Source organism: Diplotaxodon limnothrissa, linkage group LG3 (genome assembly GCF_057381915.1).
Source record: "Diplotaxodon limnothrissa isolate DT_005_m linkage group LG3, D_limnothrissa_male_GT1.1, whole genome shotgun sequence".
Classification (NCBI taxonomy): Eukaryota; Metazoa; Chordata; class Actinopteri; order Cichliformes; family Cichlidae; genus Diplotaxodon; species Diplotaxodon limnothrissa.
The window spans coordinates 33,815,397-33,839,612 of NC_140598.1; the positions used below are offsets into that span (position 1 = coordinate 33,815,397).

General features: G+C 36.7%; 2 protein-coding genes across 2 annotated transcripts; both read right to left on the reverse strand.

Moving 5' to 3' along the window:
* Positions 1 to 4,550: 4,550 nt before the first annotated feature.
* On the reverse strand, positions 4,551 to 20,446 carry LOC146635479 (cell adhesion molecule CEACAM20-like). The gene is made up of 7 exons (XM_085350132.1): positions 20,416 to 20,446; positions 20,214 to 20,258; positions 19,769 to 20,029; positions 19,439 to 19,684; positions 5,680 to 5,922; positions 5,285 to 5,449; positions 4,551 to 4,555 (listed from the first exon to the last, which is right to left on the reverse strand). Exons 1-7 carry the CDS (start codon positions 20,444 to 20,446, stop codon positions 4,551 to 4,553), a joined length of 996 nt encoding a protein of 331 aa, XP_085206258.1.
* Positions 20,447 to 21,216: 770 nt separating this feature from the next.
* On the reverse strand, positions 21,217 to 23,193 carry LOC146635480 (low affinity immunoglobulin gamma Fc region receptor II-a-like). Its single transcript, XM_085350133.1, has 6 exons — positions 23,163 to 23,193; positions 22,922 to 22,947; positions 22,859 to 22,883; positions 22,395 to 22,652; positions 22,063 to 22,308; positions 21,217 to 21,359 (listed from the first exon to the last, which is right to left on the reverse strand). Exons 1-6 carry the CDS (start codon positions 23,191 to 23,193, stop codon positions 21,217 to 21,219), a joined length of 729 nt encoding a protein of 242 aa, XP_085206259.1.
* Positions 23,194 to 24,216: the final 1,023 nt, after the last annotated feature.

Below are 24,216 nucleotides of genomic sequence, written 5' to 3' on the forward strand. Positions count from 1 at the left end.
TTTTTGGGTAAAGCTATTTTGAACATGTGTCCCCAGCAGAATAACTTCAAGCATTACTAGATCAGCACAGGAAAACTTTAAATTATTTCATGTACAGACATATATACAGTAAATCTGAAAATATAAAAATAAACCTAACAACAATTACTCACATAGTCTGAAGCAGAGAGTTGTAATCACCATGTTGTCTTACTGCTCACTGACTGAGTAAAAGACTAAAATACAACTGAAGAATATCATTGGGGGAGGGCAGGTTTCCTGTTCCTGTGCAGTTTGTTTAGTCATAATGTCTTATGAGTCTGCAGATTTCAGGTGTAAAAGAGGTCCACCATTACTCGACCTGTTCGTCTGGTTCACTCAAAAAATAAATAAATAAATAAATTGGGTGGTTATTACATTTGCTTGAGTCCAATTAGTTGCCTGGTCATGCAATATCATAAAATCACACAAGATCTCAAACCATTGGAAAATCAGTTATAATAATCGGTTATAGCAAGGCCCAAAATGAATACACACTTCACATAAATGCTCTTGCTATTGCTATTTATTGTGGTCTAACCTGTCAAGGACAAAAGAGAAAAGATAATTCTCTATCAAGCTTTGTAATCATAGTAATGCTGTTAGTGTTAATCTCGTTAAAATGACATTAACACTATAACTGCATTAACGTGGCAAATCTCCATTAGCGAGTTACCGCGGATCCCCTCGTGCGTCGTCCTGGACGGCGTCAATGCATTAATGAGCTAACCGTGCTAACGCGCTGACGGTGTGCAGCCCCATCAGCGGTAACTCGTTAACAGAGATTTGCCACGTTAATGTGGTTATGGCATTAATGTCATTTTAACAAGATTAACGCTGCGCCACTAAATCATAGCTTCCCTAATTTTTTTAAAGTATAGAGAGACTGCTTAATGGCGAGGTGGTTAGCACTGTTGCCTTAACGCAAGAAGGTTCTGAGTTCAAACCACAACATGAGTTCTTCGTGGAGTTTTCATGGTCTCCCTGTGTTTGCGTGGGTTTTCTCTGGGTAATTTGGTTTCCTTCCACAGTCCAAAGACATGCTGGTAGTGGAGTTAGGTTAATTGGTCGTTCTCAATTGTCTATAGATGTGAATGGTTGTCTGTCTTTCTGTGTTAGTTGTGCAATAGACTGGTACCCTGTCAAATTTTCCTATAAATCCAACATACTGAAGAAAAAAATGGTGCATATAACAAGTTTTATGTCAACCACACTGTGAGCAGGGAGAACATATGGCAGTTTCACGGAGACGTTCACAGATGGACCAGTAACGAGTTCACACAACATAAATACACAGGCTGTATCCCAATTCAGGGTCTGCAGCCTTAAAGTACGCAGCCTTAACGGTCTACAAGGGCCGCGTACTCAAAGACCGCTAAGGCCGGAAGTGCGAGGCTTGTGAAATGGGACGGTCTAGCCTCCGTCGCGCTGCCCAGGTTGTCTAGCAACCATGATACTAACAGCTGGAAACGTGTCATACAGCTTTGTTTGACAGAAATGAAGGAGAAAATCTTTTGTTCATTTGTTTGTTTGTTTCTACACGAGCTTTGATCATTCTCTGTAAGATTAAGCTCAGCTATTGAACGGCGTATATTTTAAAGTAAAGGCTTTAAAACCAAGTTAGTACAAACGTCACTAATGTCACAAACTTTGCCGACATGTGGCCAACAGTAATGTTTTAATGTTCTTCGCTATTCTTAGGATGCCTGGGTCGTTGACCCAGGGTTTTTGAGTTTATTATATTATTTATAATTTCTAATCTTTGGGTTTTTGTTAGAGTCATGTCTTACGGTTTGTCTCTGTGTAATCCTTAGTTGCAGTCTCCCCTGTCCGCTATATCCCCGTGTCCAGTCAGTGTCTGTGTCTGCCCTGGTCCCACGTCTCTGTTCCCTCTGTTGTAGTGCCTGCCTGTGAGTCTGTGTCTTTGTTCAGTCTGCGTTATGTGTTTCCTGTTTTACTTTGAAGGTCTCTGTCTTATCTCAGTGTGTTCAGGTTACGCTTCCTGGTCTCGTCAGTTCTGATTTGCCCCAGCTGTGTTTCCCTCCTGTTACTCATTCCCTGATTGCTCCCGCTGTGTATTTAAGCCCTGTGTTTCAGTTTTTCATTGTCGTGATCTACCGTTTACCTATGTGTTCTGTCAGTCCTCCGGTTTAAGTTTATTTTGATTTTTTCCAGTTATGTTATATTTTGAGTTTTACATTAAAGCTGTTTTGAGTTCACGATTGTCTCTGGAGTCTGCACCTTGGGTCCTATTCCTGTCTGCACACAACCGTCACTTAACAGTTATTAAACATTTGCACATAAATAAGTGACATAATATTCAGTACTTACTTAAAGTTTACTCTTCGGCGCCCCTCATCAGCCGTTTTTTTTTTTTTGGCAAAATTATCCACACCCACCGCCGCGCTATGCATTCTGGGATATGTTGGGCCACGAAGTCTACACCACCACATCCTTAAAATTCAGGGAAATGAAGGACGCATTTGAGGGCCGCATTTCAAGCAGTCTTTGAATTGGGACAGCCTTCGTCGCATCGCAGTGTCGTAATCGGCCTTAAAATGCAGCCTTTAAGGCTGCAGACCCTGAATTGGGATACAAGCATATTAGACAACATTTTTAAGTTTTTTAACCTTTTTGTAATGTGGAATAAACATACGTGACAAAGTTGACATGTCATATCCGTTTCATAAAAATGCAGTACTTTCTCTTAAAGCAAAACATGAGCAACACTGACATGTTTTTAACAAGATTAATTAAAAACTTTTTTAATAAATATTTTAAATTTATTTTTATACATATTTTTCAGATGTGGATATTACTTACACAGTCTGATACAGAGAGATCTAAAATCCATGTTGTTTTGCTGAAGAATGAAGGCAGTGAGTGGGGGCGTCCTCAAACAGTTTTAATATCAAAAAATTTCATGCAATGCAACAAAGTAGTTTTACAAAAGTAGTTTTCACTTAGACTGATTTTCTCTTGTGGTAATTTAAGCCTCTGTGATTACGTTCATATCAGTGGGTGGAACAAATAACCACTTCAGACTTTTGTTCAGACTGCCTGTACGGGAGAGCTGCCCTTTGTTTTGATTCCGTTTTCCTCTGTTTATGTGTTGGTAGGTAGGTTATGCTTTTATGTTGTGTATTTTGTTTTCTTTGGGGTTAGGCAAGTTATTTTCATATCAAGGATGTTTTGTTTGTTATGTTGGCCTTGGCTCTAACCCTCAGTCTGAACTTGAACTTTTATGCTAGCAGGAAATAAACCTTTTAAAACTACCATCTTAGCTCCTCCTTCACTATTTACCTTTATGTTAGTCCCTTCTAACCCCTACAGTAGCGTGGGGACTTAACACTAATACAAAAATATCTTAACTGATGGTTGTATCATTACAGAAATACAAGAAAAAAATGTAAATATTCATCTTGTTCATAGTTTACAGTCTGTAGACTATACAGATTGTAAACTATGTACGAAATTACACCAATATTAAATGAGCTATCCAAACAAAGAAATACATAATGAAAAATAACCTGTTTTCTTAGTGGCACAAGAGAAATGTCAAGAATGCATATAGAAGCAACTAATTGTCAATTTATAGTTACAGTTATAGTATAATAACTGTATGAAAAATCCTCAACACAAATTTGTTGCTTCAGTTCTTCCTCTCTTTAGAGCTCTGTCAATTTAAATCTACAGGGTGGGCCATTTATATGGCTACACCGTAATAACATGGGAATGGTTGGTGATATTAAAGTCCTGTTTGTGGCACATTAGTATATGTGAGGGGGCAAACTCTTCAAGATGGGTGGTGACCATGGTGATGCAGAAAGCTTAATAGTCTCAGAGTCTCTTCCTTTGTAGGTTTTTCCTGTTATAGCCACACAACTGTAATGAAAGCCTGTGAACTTGTACTTTTAAAGGTATCTACAAAAGAAGAACAACAATGACACACAACTAGTTGTGGGGATGTGAGTATATGAAAAAAGGGCACAAATTCAAACCAATACTTAAGAGCTGGCTGTAGTTTAGACTTTTTACTTGCATGAAATGTTTTTTACATGTTTGTGTTTTGCAACTTTGACCAGGTATACTACAGGTAGTACATATTTTTGACAGAACACTGATAGGTTTGTAGCATAAACCTATTCGCTGGAACATTAAGGACAATTCAACTACACAGCAAAAGCATTAAACACCAAGTAGGCAAAGTTCTTCGTGTTACTCATGCATGAGGGAGAGAACCACGACAAGCGCCGTTCCTTCGCTTGACCCCAGTCGCTCTCGTCCGCTCCCCCGTAACACTGCTCTTTTATTGAGGTTACATGAATATACATAGGTTCATTAACATATGTCGTATACATACAAACAAAGAGTACCTTGCCTGTGTGTGTGTGTGTGTGTGTGTGTGTGTGTGTGTGTGTGTGTGTGTGTGTGTGTGTGTGTGTGTGTGTGTGGTCAGAGTGTGACCCCATAAATGACTTCCCTAACCCTGCTGGTTTGGAAGTCCAGCAGTTCATCTAAACAAAAGGCACTTAGCCTAAAACAGATAGAGACACATTTATCCTACCATAAAACAATAAGAGAAGGTACGACCTCTCCCATGCTCCCAGAATGTGGGTGTGAATGCCAGAACACTGGAATTCAAACCAAGCCTTTGCAGACTATTAAGGATCACACATCCTATCACTACACAATCAATTATACACCTCTAAGCATATATTGTTAAATATTTCTAAGCATAAATGACAATCAACAATACAAATCTAACAAATGCAAATGCAAAAAAATATATATATTCACAAGTACTTTTAAAGAGGATGAGTTTAACTGAGAATATTGAATAGTAACAAATATGAATAAGGAATGAGTATGATTAAAGAATAAAATGCACAAGGTGGCATAATGAAATGTTTCAGTGCAGTTAAATCAAAGGTAACAGGTGTCAAAGTCTATATACTGTATAGAGAAAAAGCAACAGTGTGAATCCTTTACAGTTGTTTAACGGAGTTATCGTGGTATTTTACAGACATTACCCAGATTGACCCGTCAACCTTCCAACTGGTGTACCAGCCACAGCACCTTGTATTCTCAGGCAGTCCCACATCCAAGTACTAACCAGACCCGACCCTGCTTACCTCCGGATTTCAGACAAGATGGGACATGCTCACGATAGTGTGGCCATACGCCCATATTAATCACTTTCTGTTTTCTATTTGTGCTGTCATTCATATTCACTTATTTCCTGTGCAATGACAGTTACATTTACATGAAGTCGAACATGAGTTAGCTGTTGTAGCTCCAATTTTCCCATAGTGAAGTAGACCCAGCAGCAGCAGCAGCAGAGCCACCAGCATGATGGTGAACACAGTCCGTAAGATGAGGTAAACATTACAGCTGTGCTCTGAAGAGTCAATGAATGTGATGAAAGAATCTGTTTAATCACACAAAGCAGGAGACTGAAGTAAGTCGTAGTCATTGGACTAGAATTTATGCTGATTTTGTCTGAAAGAATAGAAACCACAGGTTCCACCAAACCACCAAAGGTTCCTAAGACTGACACATAACTCAGTTAAGAGTCACTACATGATTCCGTTGTAATACTGGCATTAAAAGAGGGGGAGGGGACAGAAAGAAATAATAAACAGCTCTTCAGTGTCTAACCTGTGACATTCAGCCAGCTTTCTGGTGATTCAGCTCCTGAAATGCTGCACTTGTAAAGTCCTTCATCAGATTTTGAAACTTTGTGGATGGTCACAATTCCTTTGGAGCTGCTGCTGATGTTGAGTCCATCTTTGTAGAAATCGGCTGTGAACGTGGAGGAATTCATCTTGCTTCTGCAGCTCAGAGTCACATCTTCTCCCTCCATCACAGGAACAACAGGACTCTCCAGGATCACAGAACCAGCTGAATACCCATGTGCATAATTCTTTTAATGAAAAGTTGTTTTTGAATATAACAATATATTGTTTACTTAAACCAAACATACCAGTGACAGTGATGTTGATAATGTTGCTCCTCTTCCCTTCTCTAGTTTCACACCAGTGCTTTCCACTGTCGTCTACATAAATAGCGTTTACAGTGCAGGAGGATCCTGTTGCTGTCTTCTTATTGCTGTTGCTACATGATTGTATTTTATCTTTCAACTTATGTAAGACATTATGATGAGAGACTCCCTCACAGTAAAAAGTTACTGGCTCATATTCAAAGAACTGTGATCTGTTTGGAACAACACGAAGAAAAACTGCATCTGAGACAACAAAAAAAAAAAAAAACTATTTACTTTTGTTTTTGAAAAACCAAAATATGCGACTATGCTAACTGAAATAAAAAAAAAAGGAAATCACAAATTGATAAAAACAAATTGACAAATGTTCATGTCAGTTTAACTAGCCGTTACTTACCAACTCTCTGATCATGTGCAAAAAACATCATCATCCAACTCATCGCTGAAAAGACAAAAAAAAAAAAGGATTGCACACACACACAAATTAATCGTGTTAAAAATTTTAATCGATTTTTTAATCAACCGTGATGGCGGATTAATTTGCATTAACACGTTAATTTTGACAGCACTATATATATATATATATATATATATATATATATATATATATATGTATGTATTAGAGATGGACCGATCCGATATTACGTATCGGTATCGGTCCGATACTGACCTAAATTACTGGATCGGATATCGGAGAAAAATAAAAAATGTAATCCGATCCATTAAATATCACGAAAGCACCTCGCAAAACTTGTAACATGCCGTAACTCACCTCAGAACGTTAGCATGTCGGAACAGTATGCATCACGTGATAGAGCGGCTGTGGCATGCGGGACCTGTCGGTGGTCTGGATAGCATTTGGAGCTTCGCTAGCATTTCATCTCCGATAAAGTTATCCCCGAGAGAAGTAAAGCAAGTGTGTAAGTCCATCTCTGAATGTTTGTAAAGCATTCCTGCCTTAAGCTTAACAAGCAAACTGCCTCATCTTGCTGCTACTTCAATCATGAAACTGCTTAATGATCAGCTGATCGGCTTTTCTGTCGTGAGTCCGTCTCTCTTGTTTGTTTTTGGCCCACTTTGCACCAGAAAGAGGAAACCAGCGGCTGAACAACAGCAGAATGTTTAAGCTTGATAAGGTGTTGTTAGAATTTATTTAATATTACTTTCTACACCAGGATCTTTTTCTATGTAGCTGACGCTGGTAACTGTGCAGGGGCGGATCTAGCAAAGTTTAGCCAGGGGGGCCGATAGGGCATGAACAGGGAAAAGGGGGCACAAAGACAGACTTTTCTTTCTTATTCTCATTTAAAATGTCTAGCTTTTAATAAATAATTATCTCACACCCAAAGTTTGAATTTGATGTAAAAGGAATAGAAGTCAATTACTGTATATAGTGACCATTAAGTCTAATATATATACCCTAGTAAGCTATAGTACTTTTTCCTTTGGGAAGGTACCATCTGTGCAGTCTGCAATGTTGTTGAAGAAAGATGTTGAATCTATTTAATATTTCTTGAAAAATAATTGATTTCTGTGCATTTTTTTTTTCACACTGCATCAAATTAAGGTTGATTACGTCGATTAAGCATCATGAGGTGGAGCGTGAGGGGTGGTTCCCTATTTTTTATTTATTTATTTTTGTTGTTACTGGGAGTTGGAACCCTATTAGTTAGGTTGCTTAATATTTACGCTAAGTACTCTTTAAATTACCAGAATAGGGAGGATGGTGTAGGTTTAAGTTTATTAGATTGATCAGTATTGCTGAACTATGAAATATTTTTTTTTGCATACAGGTATAACAGAACAGCTTTAGTGTAGTTGTTGTTTTAAACTTGAGTATGAACTTATACAAAATGCAGCAAGATATTTAAAAAAAACAGTTTTGTTGATTAAAAAACACTATATCGGATTCATATCGGTATCGGCAGATATCCAAATTTATGATATCGGTATCGGTATCGGACATGAAAAAGTGGTATCGTGCCATCTCTAATATGTATATATATATATATATAAGGTTTCTCAACATGAAATATTTCAAACAACACAGTGATTTGACAAAATTACTAACTTAAACAGAATCCTTAAAGTTTAGCTTAATAAATAGTTAATGTGATAATGGAGAAAGTACTCACTGAGTCGGATGCAAAAAGCTCTGACCCCCATGACGTCTTGCCGGTTGTGAACAACTCTCTTCCTGTGTGGCTAATTTATGCTACTGAAACAATACTTGGCATTTAAAAATAGCTTTGAAAGAAGCAGAGATGCTGCTGTTGTTGTCAAGCCTCAGTGTTTCAGGTCACCATCAGGGAAATTAAGACCTGAATGACCTCTAATTTCCTGATTTCTTTAATTTTTGTAATGTCTTTAAAATTAGAAATATCCTGTCTCAGAGTGACGCTGAAAAACTAGTTCATACATATATTATTTCCAGGCTGGACTACTGTAATTCATTATTATCAGGATGTCCTAAAAATGCGCTGAAAAGCCTTCAGTTAATCCAAAATGCTGCAGCAAGAGTCCTGACAGGGACTAGAAAGAGAGAGCATATTTCTCCTGTTTTGGCTTCCTGTTAAATCCAGAATTGAATTCAAAATCCTGCTCCTCACATACAAGGTCTTAAATAATCAGGCCCCATCTTATCTTAAAGACCTCATAGTACCGTATCACTCCAACAGAGTACCTCGCTTTCAGACTGCTGGCTATCTTCATTCCTAACATATTTTAAAGTAGAATGAGAGGGAGAGCCTTCAGTTTCCTGGCCCCTCTTCTGTGAAACCTACTCCCAGTTTGGATTTGGGAGACAGACACCCTTTCCTTTTTCATAAAGCATATAGTTAGAGCTGGATCAGGTGGCCTGATTACTTTACTTTTAACAGTAAAATATGGTGGTGGTCAATGATCTGTGAAATATTTAAAATTGTTTGATGATCTGAAACATCTTAATGTGACAAACATACTAAAAGAATAAAAAAAAAACAGGGAGAGGCAAACACCTTTACCACTACTGTGTGTATGTATGATAGTATAACATTTACTACTATTTAAATCAAACTACATTTTTTTCCTTATGTGTTATTTGTTCATGATTTGACCTTTGCTTGAGTCTTTAACCTTTTACTAACAATGTTTTTGTTTTTTTGTTTTTTATCTAACGTTTATCTTTAACTATGCTTTTTAAGTGCTCAATCATTTTTATTATATTTATTCAAAAATAAGAGCAATATTAATAGTGTGTTTAATTAAAGATTTGTGTTAAAATAAAAACGCATGTCAGAAGTTGTACTTCATGACATGTAACCATTCTAAGCTATGTGAGGAAATTCACAACCCTCACTGTCACTAGATACAGTATATCTGTATCTGTATATCTGTCTAAAAGAGGTGCTTCAGACTTACACCCTATGTGGTTTACATTTGGAGCGTAAGTTCACTAAGCTCAAATTATCACTAGCATCTGCACATTTATAAATATCACATACACACTGAAGAAACATTCAGATGGTGCACTTTTTTTCTCCTTGTGACTTAATACTGTATAAATAATATTGTGCTACTGTTGTTGAAAAATGCTCAGTAACATATTTTCCCTCTTCTTGTTTTTTCCTTACAGCAGCACATGTTGCTCTACCTGCGTTTACTCTGCTGGCCTCTATGGACATGGAAAAAACACTTTGCTTTCAAAACGTGGACTACTCTATTCAGACAATACATCTCTTGGGCAGAGAATCATCTCCTAGATATTATCATCGTAATTATTATTTCAGCTGCTGTAATAAAATAATTTCTTAAATATAGGGCAGACAAAGTATTCGTCATAAACATTACAACTGAACAATAAAAATGAACAGAAATATTACCACTACATCTCTGTTCTGACCTGTTTGAACCTCAGTTATGCCTTAACCATCTACTTCTGTTGACTGACAGAGCAATGCGCAAGAAAAATGTACAAGATTACAAACATTACATGTCAAAAGAAATTAATTAGCACATTTTTCCATGTCACAATATTTAAGGTGCAGTGACTCCCTTACTTTGAAAACAAGGAAAAAAAAAACAAAACTACACTACACTTTTAAGCCACTCGTCTAGCTTTGAAAATCTGTACATGTTCGTGTTTGTTTTGCGGCTTGGCTTGATGAGATGTCCATCTTTAATCAGCTGTGAAGGTAAAGGAAGCAATTTTGTTTCTGCTGCTCAGAGTCACAGTTTCTATAAATTTTAATCAAAATGAATCATTAAATATTCTTTCTGCAAAAATATCAGAGCACTGACGTACTGTTGCTTCTGTTCCCTCCTCTAGTCTCATATCAGTACTCTTCACTATCATTTGTATAAAGAGTTTTAATCTTGCGGGATGATCCTGTTGGTGTTCTCTTGTTTGTTGTGTTACATGAATTATTTTCCCTTTGGATTTATGCACAACTTTACAATTAACAACTCATTTAAAGTGAAATATTACTGCTTCATATTCAAAGAACTGCAGTCTGTTTGGAACAATACAAAGAGACACTGCATCTGAAACAAAGAAAAAAGAAAGCTTGAGTTTAGAGTGCTAATCTTAAGCAGTATTTAAAAGTTATTTCCTACAAACAGATGTAAAAACTTTATTTAAAAAGTGCACCAGCAGTCATTCATATCACATGTGCATGTAAAACATATTTTAAAACAGCTCAATATCTCACCTGTGACATTAAGCTCACTGTCTACTAAAACTGCAGTGCTGTATCGAAATAATGAACAAGTAAAATATTTTTTTTAAGTGTATCAAAAACTCATATGATGATTAATCATCACAGGACAAGGTTCACAAAAATCACAAAAAAACAACAACAACTCTTCTTCTGAATTGCTCTCTAATCCAAAATGCTTAATGACGTTCATATAGACAAGTAAAGAGCTGGGACTCACCAACTTACTGTTTCTGTATACCCAGAAGATTTACTACAACTTTGTGAAGTTTACACATGTACAAGACATGGACGTGGTGACAGCACCTCTTTATTTTGATATTCGGTTTACTGTGGGTTTACAATGGGACACAGACACTCCCGCTCCGCTAGCACGTCCACTCTCCTTCCTCTCTGACTGTCACTGTGAACATATGAAGAGTCACAATCACAGGGGGAGGGGTGCAACCGGCCAGAGACCACACCCACGTCACAGACTTGTTTACTTTTACCGATATGAGTAAATATATCTTCACATCTTATAACTGGACCTATGTCTTAAGGTTAAAACAAACAAAAATGTCATATTGTGGAGGTAAGCATCAACGACACAGAGCTCTCAGTTCTCACTCCTTTATTCGTCTCTCAACAACAACAACTGAGCATATCGCGCCACAAAACACAGGAACACACTTCCTATACACTGGGTGTGAGTGGAGCCCTCTAGTGGTCCACCACAATATTTTAAAAACATTTGTTACTTTTTTCCATCAAGTGGAAAGTACTCGCATAGATGCACAGAGCTCTGACGTCCATGCTGTCTTGCTGCAGACTGACGAAGGCAGCATTAACTGAACTGTAACAGCAGTGAGCAAAGGTATTGCTAATTGCTAATAAATACATCTTAACATCAAATATTTTTAGGACTTTTAGGACAATGCAATGCAATAATCAAGTTTTATAAAATAACTCTCCAAAAAAGCTGAGTTAACTCACTGTTTCAGTTCACTATCCTTGGCCAGAACAACAAACTGGTTCAGACTTATGTTCTGTTTGGTGCAACTTGTATGCAGACCATGTCATTAAGTTCAAATCATGTCCAACTGTTTTCTTGCACATGATAATGTTTTGCTTGTACTCAGATGACCTCTAGAGTCACCATGTCTCAATCCAGTGGAGCATCTTTGGGATGTGGCAACTGTGTGATGCTTTTCATGTCAATATGGAACAAAGTCGTTGTGCAATGTTTGTTTGAAGTGTTTATGTGTTCAGTATTTTAGTATCTTTTACAGTAATCATTGCATTTCTTCATTGCAGTCAAACTCTGCCATCTGCAGTGCATCATAAGACATTACAACATTTACTTTTTTCAGGCATTGAAAGGTTACATGTAGTTTGACACTGAGCCAGAGGTGGCAAAAGTACAGACATTCTATAGTTAAGCAGACATACAGATACTTGTGTATCTGTAAAATTACACAGTTATTCAGCCTTTTTACTCAACTAAAAGTGAAAGGGTCATGAATCTGAAACACACTCAAGCAGGATAGTAAAAACTACCTTCAAAACTTTCTACCAGACATTTACGTGCAAAGCTAAGTGAACCTCGTGTTATATTAATGTAAAATGTAAAAGCTCTTTACCTGAACTTTTATACTTTCCATTAAGAGAGAGAGAATTACGACCATAATGGAAAGTATAAAAGTTCAGGCTAAGCTTAGGATATAGACTCACGTAATTTGTTGAGGAATTTTCTTTGTCTGTGAGTTTGGTCAAGGTATAAAAAGACCAGGGCGGTATAAAAAGACCCATCTTTAGTGACTGCTCAGCTGTTTGAGCAGAGCTTTTCTCCATATTGCAATATGTTATTAACCCTTTAAGACCTACCATAGAACCAAGTCCGCCAGAGCTTATATTATATTTTTACCTGCTGTGGTGCCATTTTTGGGAGAATTTCAAGTTGCTATACATCAATACAACCATTATAGCCCAGATTTTAATAATATGTATTCATTAAGTGCATAGTAATTACATAAATTGCAAAAAAGTGCAATAAACTACAAAAAAATTGAAAATCGTTTTTGCTTTTTTAACATATATTTGTAGTTAGAGAAATTTAAGAGGCTTATCCCTCAAAACTGTAAGTACAAAAAAGTTGCACAAAATAGTTTCCCACCACAGGAAATTTATTTTGAGTGTCTTCATAGTTTTATTTTTGAAATACACCAATTTTTATACACTGCAGGAAAAACGAAAATAAATATTATACTGCAAATTTGCAAAAAAGCAGCATATGCATCAAAATAAACTATTTCCAGCAGTGCAATATGAGTCCTAAGCATCCCAGAAACGACACAGAAAGTCATAAAGTCAAACATAACTTTTAAAAAGACGAGTATATGCCCTGAGGCCCTGATAGTAAAAAGGACTACATTTCCGCGAAAATGACGTCACTTCCGGTTTCGGGCAGGTAATGGCGGAAATGCAAAAGTTCGCGCTGACGTCTATTCCAACGTAGGAAGTGTTATGAACAGCTGATCGGACCGGCAATTACACTAACAAAGCATTTATACTTCAATACTTCCCACCAGAGGAGGAGCCAGACATTTGAAACACCCGGGGCTTAGCCCTAAAGGGTAGTATGCATGTGGGATTTTTTTTTTTTTTTTGAGGGGGGGGGGGGTGTAGAAATGACTGAAAGATTAATAGGCTCTGTTTTGAGTTTTGTTCAAAAAAGAATGACTTCATATAGGGAAATATATATATCACACATGCAGGACACCTTAAACTAGTTTTTTAATTGAGCAGCAATGCAGAACAAAATCAGGGCTGTATCAAGACACAGGGACTAAACCCCAATTCAACCAGACCCAGAACTGATCCAGAATTAAAACAGGACTACAACAGTTCAAAAGCAGGATTACTGAGGACTTAACCAAGACATAACCACAATCAGAACTAGATGATAGTAGCACTAAAAATCATCATAGACCTGCACTACACTTATTTATTTAATTCTACCAAAGTACAATATTTAGATTGAGAAAAGTTTATATAATTATTTATCCTCGTTGTGCAAACAAGCCTGCAGAACTTAATAAATATAGAATTTGAAAAATAGCAAACCTAAAAAGAAACACTAGGTACGAGATACATGAGTACCTATGATACAGTGATACTTTTAGTAAGCAACCATTTGACTAACATGTGTGTCTCACCTGCTCTTGTTCATCTCTGTTCTGTCCTCATTCTCCATCTCAATCTCTGCTCCTCTCTCTCTCTCTTTGTGCTGACAATCATCAAATATACAGTTGAAACCAGATATTTACATACTCTTCAGATCAAAACACAAACACTTTTTTAATTGTAACATCAAATCAGACTAAATGTTTATTTTTTTAGATTGATAAATATAAAAACATATTTGTTAACTTTAAGAGTAAAGAGAGAAACTGTCTGTGTTTTTTAATTGCAAATGGCACCAAATTGTATTCAAACTGAGCCACACTTATGGAGCTCCACGATTCTTTTCCTGGTGTTTTGGTTGACATCTCTTGATGTTCCCATGTCAAAGAAACAGGCTCTGTGTTTTGCCTTATATGCATCCACAGCTGTGCCACCAGTTTACTCACATGGACTCTACTAACCTATCAGAAGCTTCTTCAGCTCAGAATGGAATCGTCTGGAGTTTCTTATTAATTAACAATAAACTTAGTGTACATGTACTCCTAAATTTGATGAAAGTGATAAAAATAGACAGCTCTGTCTCTCTTTATTCTGACATTTAACTAATTCAAAATATATTTCAATATTTATCTAAAACAAAAGTTTACTCTAAATTGATGTTGTACAGTAAAAATGTTTTATGTTTTCTCCCTAAAGTGTATGTAAATATCTGGTTACAAATGTGAATATCCTGCTGTGTACTGAAATCCCTCTTGTTTTGCATAGAAATATACTGAACAACATACAAAGCATAATATATAAAATAACATTTACCTGAGTTTTTTTCTTTGAAAGAACCCTCTAATGTCCATTCTTATATTTCAGTACATAACTGAAACCGATTTAGTCGGGGAGGGTAAGAACTGAAAATATGAAATAAACACACGTAAGCTAAGACTCTCTAAAAAATAGCATTTGTTCGGCTCTTCATTTCGCCATTTGTTGATTCACTTGAAGAGCAAGTAAAATAATATTGGTCAAGTGATCAGTTTGATATCAATCTTTCGTGATGCACCGTCATATTTACATTATTTGTACGGTACGAATGATTTGCTTTGGTACCTGCTCAAACTTAAGCTCTCCTTAGTATGGCTGGCTCCGTCTCTCCAACAGCGCACTCACGGGCAGCAGCTCCCCCCGCCCCCTCGCTCAGTCGCTTAGTGCCTGAGCTTGGATCATACCAATATCAGGGGGGGATTCACGCACAGTCGTAAATTCCCACAGTGTGCACTATGTGCTTCGAATATTGTGTGTACTTTTTGTTTTATACAGTTGTCAGCCAGGCATCTAACTATGAAAAAATTACACTCCAAAATACCCCGGGCTTCTGACAAAACAACCCGGGCTTAAGCCCCGTAAGCCACCCCCACGCTCCGCCCCTGCTTCCCACCTCTGCACTGACTACGTGTGCCTGATATTACCACTACTGGCCAGAGGGGCTGATGTGCGATATGGCAGCCTCACTTCTGCCAGTCTGCCCCAGGGCAGCTGTGGCTACAACTGTGGCCTCCACTAGTGTGTGAATGTGAGAGTGAATGAATAGTGGAACTGTAAAGTGCTTTGGGTGCCTAGAAAAGCGCTATATAAATGCAATCTATTATCCATCCATCCATTCGCTTCCACTTTCCTTTTCAGGGTTGCGGGGGCCGCTGGAGCCTATCCCAGCTGTCATAGGGCGAAAGGCGGGGTACACCCTGGACAGGTCACCAGTCTGTCGCAGGGCTAACACATAGGGACAGACAACCATTCACACTCACATTCACACCTAGTGGCAATTTGGATTATCCAATTAACCTATCCCCACAAGCTGCATGTCTTTGGACGGTGGGAGGAAGCCGGAGTACCCGGAGGGAACCCACGCAAACACGGGGAGAACATGCAAACTCCACACAGAAAGCCCCCGGCCTGATGGTGGAATTGAACTCAGGACCTTCTTGCTGTGCAGTAACAGTGCTAACCACCGTGCCACCGTGCTGCCTTCAATAATAATAATATATTATAATATTATAAGTTTTACGAGATTTTGCAAAAGTTCTTTTGTAATAAGAGGCTCTGGGGGGCCTCTTATTACTCCTTGTAATTTTGCAAGGAGTGCTGTAATGTCTGCCCTTTGCAATAGGGGTTTGTGTATCACTTTATAATTACTCTACAATTACTCTACCTTTCTCACTGTGTCACGGAAGCATGAAACCTTCACACATTAACATCACATTTCAAACTCATTGTTCATTACATTACATTCAGTACATTTTTAAATTTTTACCTCTTAAAACTTTTACTTTTTTTATTTACTCACATGTTCTGATGCAGAATTCTGACCTCTAAAATTATTGCAGAATTGAAAACTGTGTGGCTCATATATGCTGCTGAAATAACACTTAGTATTAAAAACTAGTTTTATCAAAGGGGACAAAGACAAACTTATGCTGCTCTAAATAAATCATGTAATCATTTAATATTCATCATTTTCACTATCACTGTGATTTATTAACATATGCATAAAAAACATATCAGCACGAAGCCCAGAGCAAAGATTTGACTCGTGCAGCAGTCACAACTATTAACAGGTTGAGTAAAAAAAAAACAAAAAAACAAAAAAAAACCCAATCATCACAAGTTTCCCGTATAGCTGGAGATAATTTTTTTTTTTTTTCCAGGTAAGATTAAAGCTTAAAAAAAAAAGAAAACAAAACACTATCCAGCAATCTGCATAGAGTGTGTGGATTTTTGTAATATATTTGTAATTAATTGTGAATTTAATTCATTTTTAATTGTGGTATTTATATCTCTAAAAATAGACACATAATATCTGCACACACTTTTTTGCAATATTTACTTCCACATTTCTTATATCGCTGTGTAACTTTATTTAAAACAGAGTCATGGCATGAGGAGAGGAAATTTTGCTAAAGCAATTAATGTTAAAAAAAAACCTTATTTAGCCTCTCAAAATATAAACTACTGTAACCTACTGAAGCCGAGCCCACAGGAGTTGAGAGCTGCGGTCCTCACTCAGCAACTGACTTCTACTTTTGTTTGCTCAGACGGTGTAAAAGCAGAATTTCAGATCAGGTAGCAGCATGAAACCAGACACCTCATGTCTGGGTACTAGACAACACTTAAACTCAGTTAACGTCATGCTCAGTATCAAACTTGGCAGTTATATTTTATTTGCTCACCACAAACTCGGTGCGTCTGTTTTGGAAAAAAGTAATGTGACACTTTGACGTTAGCGGTTGACCACAGTGGGTGTCTTTGAAAGCTGCAGCAGCTCTTTTACTGTAATAGCATTCATACATGTGTAAAAATGGAAAGAAGATCGAACAAGGTGATTAAACTTATTTAGAAGTTGATTCAAACTGTATATATACTTGTAACCACGCGGAATGGTAAGCAGCTATTTCTGAACAAACACAACCGTTAACAGGTTACAGACATTGCTGTCTGGGTTTGATGTACAACATCAACAACAAGCAATGTACAACTTGATTAATAAACACAAAACAATATGTAATAACATTTGGTCACTTCTTTGTTTTTACTCTCACTCAGATGTTTTCAGTCATCTCTCTCTGCAACCTGTAAGACACACAAAAAAAGGTGCAGAAGAAAAAATTAAAAAACAGGATTGGAAAAAAAATACTTTAATGGTGCATATTACACACCAATGATGACTTTATAGAATAGTTTCCAACAAAAAGAACATTCTGTGTAAAACACTAGTTTTCCTGTGTTGTAAAATCAGATTTTTTACATACACAGATCTAGGAGTGAGTGAATGAGTGGTATGTATAAAAAGTATAAATCTTCCATATACTTATAGATCTCTATAATCCATCACAGATTGTGTGAATGCAGTCTTACTTACTTATTGTACTGTAGAATAGAAGAGATCCTCTGCTATGGGTTGGCAGGGACCTGCTGAGGGCATCTCTGTGCTTGTTCCTGATTCTGCTTTACAACCGATGGAATTAAATTAGTTGGCATCCAAAATACTTTACATAATAAAACGTAGTAAATAGGTCTTGAGGGTGATGCAGCTTCATCTTGTATTGGAGAGGGACAATGGGAGTGAGGGGAACAATAATCATGATGATCCCTGTCTGTTATTCAATGTATTCATTAAGCTTAATTTTAAAGAAAATCTGACATTCAGGGGTAGAAAAGAAAATCTGTGTCACTCCTGCATCATTATGTAAGGGGTGCTAATCGAACACTGAGCTAACAAAAACCTTAACTTTCCAAATGAGTTTCTGCTGTCTGCCTGATTTGACTACAAGAATATCAGCTTCTCTTAAGAGCTTCTTAGTATTTTTTTACTATTGTACTAAACTAAGATATTATACTTTACAGTTCTGATCTATATGTTTTACATATACTCTAAAATTTTCAGACACTTTTATGAATGTGTTTTATTTATTTATTTATTTTCAATTTTTTTGGACTATGCAATGAGATATTTCTTTCCTTTATGGATGGTCAAATGGTAAAATTATTGATTGTATTCTGCATTTTTTCTCCTTCATGTAAATACTTTTTGAGACAATTAATGCTAATTCACTGAATATTATTGTTTAAAAGAGAAACAAGTTGTGTTAAATGTAAAGTTAATTTGAAACTGAACGCATGTCTGAACTTGTACGTCATGTAACTATTTCGAGCTGTCTGAGGTACATTACGTGTTTAAAAGAGCTGCTGTAAAATTGTGGTTTGCATTTGAGCTGAACGTTTTGAAAAAATTATCACTCGCATCTATACATTTATGAATATTACATACATGTCTAACCAACGTACAGACAACACCACATGAGTAAACAAAGGCAAAACCTTTTTTAACAGTCTTAATTTTGTGATATTGTTTCTCCATAAACTACCTCCTGTCTTCCTGTTTTTTCTAACAAAAGCATATGTTGCTCCTCCTGCATCCACTGCGCCTGCCTCTAAAAAAACAAATAAAAGAAGAGAAACATGTCAAACAGGCACAGATAGTTTCTCAGTTTAAGCCAGTTAGCTTTTGCTTAAAATCTTTGGATGATAAATTTTAAAATGCATCTGCCTGACAGACAATAATTTTGCAGATTTTATGCTACTACTACTTATAATAATTTCCATTACCTCTCTTCCAGTAACCTTTTCCAAAGTGATGCAGTCCCACTGCCACCAACAGAGCACTGACTAAAATGGTGGCAATGATCCAAGGTGTGGCAGCAGAGGAGGAATGAGTCATGTCTGGTTTGAAAGCACAGAAATGTTTAAATGAGACAAGAAATGTAAATCATCAAAGGTTAATTTTACTTTCTTTGTTATGACATTTAAAAATCTTACTAATCAACTTAAAAGCTTCTAAAATGCAATGGAAATGTTGGCACACCTGTTGTTTAAATCTGCAACTTAGGTTTGAACACTAGAAACTTCTCAGTATTTCACAAATGCTAATTCAAAGAGATTTAGCAGCTCTGCATAAAGAGCATCAGCTGCCATTCAGATCACCTCATTTTAAAACATCTCAATGTCTCACCTGTGACTTTCAGCCAGCTTTCTGGTGATTCTCCAAATCCTGAGATGCTACACTTGTAAAGTCCTTCATCTGACTTTGAAACTCTGTGGATGGTCATGTTTCCTGTGGAGCTTCTATGGATCTGACGTCCATCTTTGTAGAAATCAGCTTTGAAGTTGGAGGAAGCTGTTTGGTTTCTGCAGCTCAGAGTCACAGTTTCTTCCATTAACACAGGAACAGCAGGACTCTCCAGGATCACAGGACCAGCTAAATGAAATGCATTTGATAATTATATATTACATACAATCAGGTTTTTTTTCAGAAAATAATGTTGTTTTGATGAAAATATACCAGTGACGGAGATACTGATACTGTTGCTTTGTGTCCCTCCTTCAGTCTCACACCAGTACTTTCCACTGTCGTCTGTATAAACAATTTGAATGGTGCAGGATGATCCTGTCGGTGTCCTCTTGTTAGTTTTACTACATGAGTTTACCTTCCCTTTGATGTTATGCACAACTTCACAATAATCGACTCCTTCACAGTGAAATGTTATTGATTTGTATTCAAAGAACTGCAATCTGTTTGGAACAACACGAAAAGAAACTGCATCTGAAACATAGAAAAACAAAAGACTCACTTTAGAGTTTTACTATTAAACCAACATACTACACTCAGTGAATAACAAATAAATAAATAAAACGATAAAAACATCACAAAAAAATCTGATTTTTTCCTATAAATTAGTTTCTTTTCCAAATTGTGAATTAAAGTTGATATATATGATAAAACTCACCAACTTTCTCATCCTGTACGTCCAGCAGTATCATGATGCTTATCACTAAAGAAGATAAAGGAGCTACTCAGTTACTAAAATATGTATAATTACTAAAAGTAATACTAAAATAACCACATCTAATATGGAGTCCACAAAAATACAATAGCCTACTTTAATAACCTAAATTTATTAATAATGTAGAAATAGAGAAAGTACTCACACAGTCTGATGCAGAGAGCTCTGATCTCCATGCCGTCTTGATGTAGACGGAAAACTTAACAGTCGTGAGCACAGGTGTCTCTTTGCTACTAAAAGCAATTCAATAATCTAGTTTTAGTAAAGCTGATTCCAAAGAATCTGAGTGTCTTTTGTGTCAAGTCAAGCCTCACTGTTTCAGTTCACTGTCAGTGGGCGGAACAACAAACCAGTTCAGACTAATGCTGTGTTTGATGCAGCTTGTAGACTGGTTCCTGTTTCCTGTGCTCAGTTTGGTGAACTGTGCAGAAACACATCACAAAAATAGTGAACATTTTAAGCCTCTTTGAGGGTTAGCCCAGGCACTCAGAAAATCACCAAAATCATTGAAGCCACTCAGTCACAGGGCATTTAATACTGCTATAGATGAATAAATGCTATTCTGGATCTGTGCATGTTCAATACACATCTGTTTAAGATTTATTGTTCCTATGGCAATGACCATTGAAAACATCACTTTAATGTAGTATAACTTTTGAACAGACATATTAGCTACAGATCCACAATCCCCAAATTTGTGGGTTGGAAACCTAAAGAACAAACTAGACTGGTCCCTGAATACAGATGAACTACTTTATAATATCTTTATGGAACAAAAACAACAACTGCTGCTAAAAGCTTAAAAATACAGCATGCAAAATTCTTCATTGAGTATCCAGATGAATCATGATGTGATATTATCTCTTTAGCTTTGATGTTTCTATTTTTCATCAGTAGCTGAATCATTTTCTCTTGTGTCACAGTGACATTTATAGTTGGGCAACCATTAGTTAGCTGTTGCTCCGAGTTTCCTAAAGTGAAGAAGTCCCACAAAAAGCAGCAGCAGAGCCACCATCATCAGAGTGAAGACATTTCGTAAGATGAGGTAAATATGACAGCTGGGCTCTGAGGAGTGGTCTGTCTCAGTCTCTGTGTGATGGGATGCAGAGATGATAGAAATTACTTTGTGAGACACTGAACTTTCAATGTGTTAAATGCATTTTGTATAACAGTTTGGAAACAATATTCAATACACTGTTGCTGAATTGACTGACTGATTGAATATGACTGTCTCTGCTCTGGTTAAATATCCCAAAAGGTTGATTGTGTTCATCTGGACGTTTTAAATGGGAGAAATGTTTTGTCACTCATCCAAGTGACTTCTTTCTTCTTCTGGCTAATTATGTACTATCCTCATTTATAATATATCATATATGATATATATGACATATGATTATTTAAACAAAAGACTAATCTAGTTAAGGTGGCAGAGACAGCCAAAATCCCAGACTTGTTGCTTTACAGTAGTCGACCATTAACCTTAAAATCACAGAATCTGAGACCATCTTTAAAATATAGTCCATGTAAATGTGTACTGTCGGCTTACATTTTTGCACTATAGCAATTGTTAATCAAATGTAATTATGCAGATTTTGTCACATGAATAAAAATGAATGGTTACAAATTACAATTTGACATCAGTGATCCAAGATTTTCACCCCTGTTTAAAGATAAATTGTTGGTAACATGGTTTTTACCTTGACTTTGTGTGACAGCATCTATAGATCTTGAATTTCTACTGTATTGATGGAATTTTTGTGTCATATGGACATTAAACATTGCTGTTTGTCACCTGTGACACTGAGCCAGCTCTCCGGTGACTGTCCACCTCCTGAGATGTTGCACTTGTAAAGTCCCTCATCTGACTTTGAAACTCTGTGGATTATCATGTCTCCTGTGGAGCTGCTGTGAACATGAGATCCATCTTTATAAAAATTAGAGGTGAAGTTGGAGGAAGCAGTTTTGTTTCTGCAGCGAAGAGTCACAGCTTCACCCTGCATCACAGGAACAGCAGGACTCTCCAGGACCACAGATCCAGCTGAATGACAAGAATCTGAGATTTAGTTGCTGTGAAATTTATTTAAACTAAGTTTGAAACAAAATGTTGTCCCGGTGCAAACTTACCAGTAACAGTAATGTTGATGCTGTCGCTTCTGTTTGCTCCTTTAGTCTCACACCAGCGCTCTCCACTGTCGTCTGGATACACACTTTTTATTATGCACAATGATCCTGCTTTTCCCTGGTTGTTGTGACTGCATACGTTCATTTTCCCTCTGGAATTATGCACAACTTCCCAATAAACAGCATCCTCACAGTAAAATATCACTGATTCATATTCAAAGAACTGCAATCTGTTTGGAGCGATACGAAGAGAAACTGCATCTGTAAAAAAGAAAAAAAAAAGAAAGTTTCAGACTTGTAATAAAAGTACTGTTTGTTAAACAATGAAAAAACATCACTTGAGCAAAATTACATGTTTACTAAAAATACTTTTTTCCCTACTATTCATACATTCATACGTTGTCTGCTCCGACAAACACAAAACCATGAACAGTGTTCAGATCAATGAGGAAACTTATGACACTCACCAACTTTTTGATCATGTGCACACAGCTGTCATGGTCCTGGGTCGTGCGACTCAGTGTTTGTGCACACAGCAGGATCATGAGGTTCATCACTGAAGAGACCAAAGAGCCACAGGTTACAAATATTCTGTTGAGTCCTACAGCTGCTGATAAATGTATTTTAACATCTTATAAGTTGTACAACAAATTTGTAAAGACAAATGAATTATTAAATATTTGGCATTTAATAATTACTGTTATTTAATGGTGGCTCTAATGATTAATAAATAAGCTGAAGCTTATTTTTCATGTGGAAATAGACACTTACACAGTCTGATGCACGGAGCTGTGACATCCATGATGCTCTGCTGCTGACTGTGTGGACAACTGACAGTGAGCATGGGGGGTTCTACTGTGTGGTTTCTTTCTGCAGCTAAAGCGATGCTAAACAAAAATAGTTTTCAAAGAAGCTGCATTGCATTCAAGTTACCCACAGATCAGGAGAAAAATACAGACTGCTTTCAGTGCAACTTGCACGTTGCACTGAAAGCAGTCTGTATTTTTATACATACTTTGATGTACTAGCATGTTAACATACATTTAATAACATTAAACTCTTTATCAAAACTGAAAAAAGAAAAAAATGTAATATTGACTTACTTCATTATTTACTGCAGATCATTTAAAAATCTTATCTTATAAGATTATATTTATCTTTTAATATTAATATTATCTTTTAAAATTAAAAGGCACAGAAGGCATAAAATCTGGCATATTGTATGTTTTATGATAAGGGAACTCTTAGGGACTTCAAATCAGTAAAAGATCAATACCAGTTAAGCAATACGGATTTTTTCATGTTTCTTCAAATCAGGCATTATCTACATAACTTTATACCTAAGAGAACAGATCTTTTCTCTCTTCCCATTTTGAATATATTTGTCAAGGCTTACCATGTAGATCCTGGCCTCAAGGTGATTTCTAGATTGTATAAGGGTTTACAAGAGGTTAAGAAGTTGAACACTATCTACATTAAACAAAAATGGGAAAGGGAAACAAATATAGCAATTTCAAATGATATCTGGTATCAGCAGTGTGTGCCTTTCAGTGGAAAATTTCTAATATATGGAGATGTTTTGGTTGGAAGAGTCTCTGTAGGTTTGTTATTACACCTGCACAAAGTAAACACTACTCTAATCACTCTAGCTGCTGCAGAAACTGTGGGGCCCAAGGAATAAAACACTTCCACTTGTTTTGGTCTTGCCCATTGATCAACACCTGTTGGGAGTTATATTTGACAGTAATATTACCTTTGAAAAAACATATTAGCTCAGTTGTACAGCGGTCCTTTTTCAGACTGAAGCTTTTATCTAAGGTGAAAT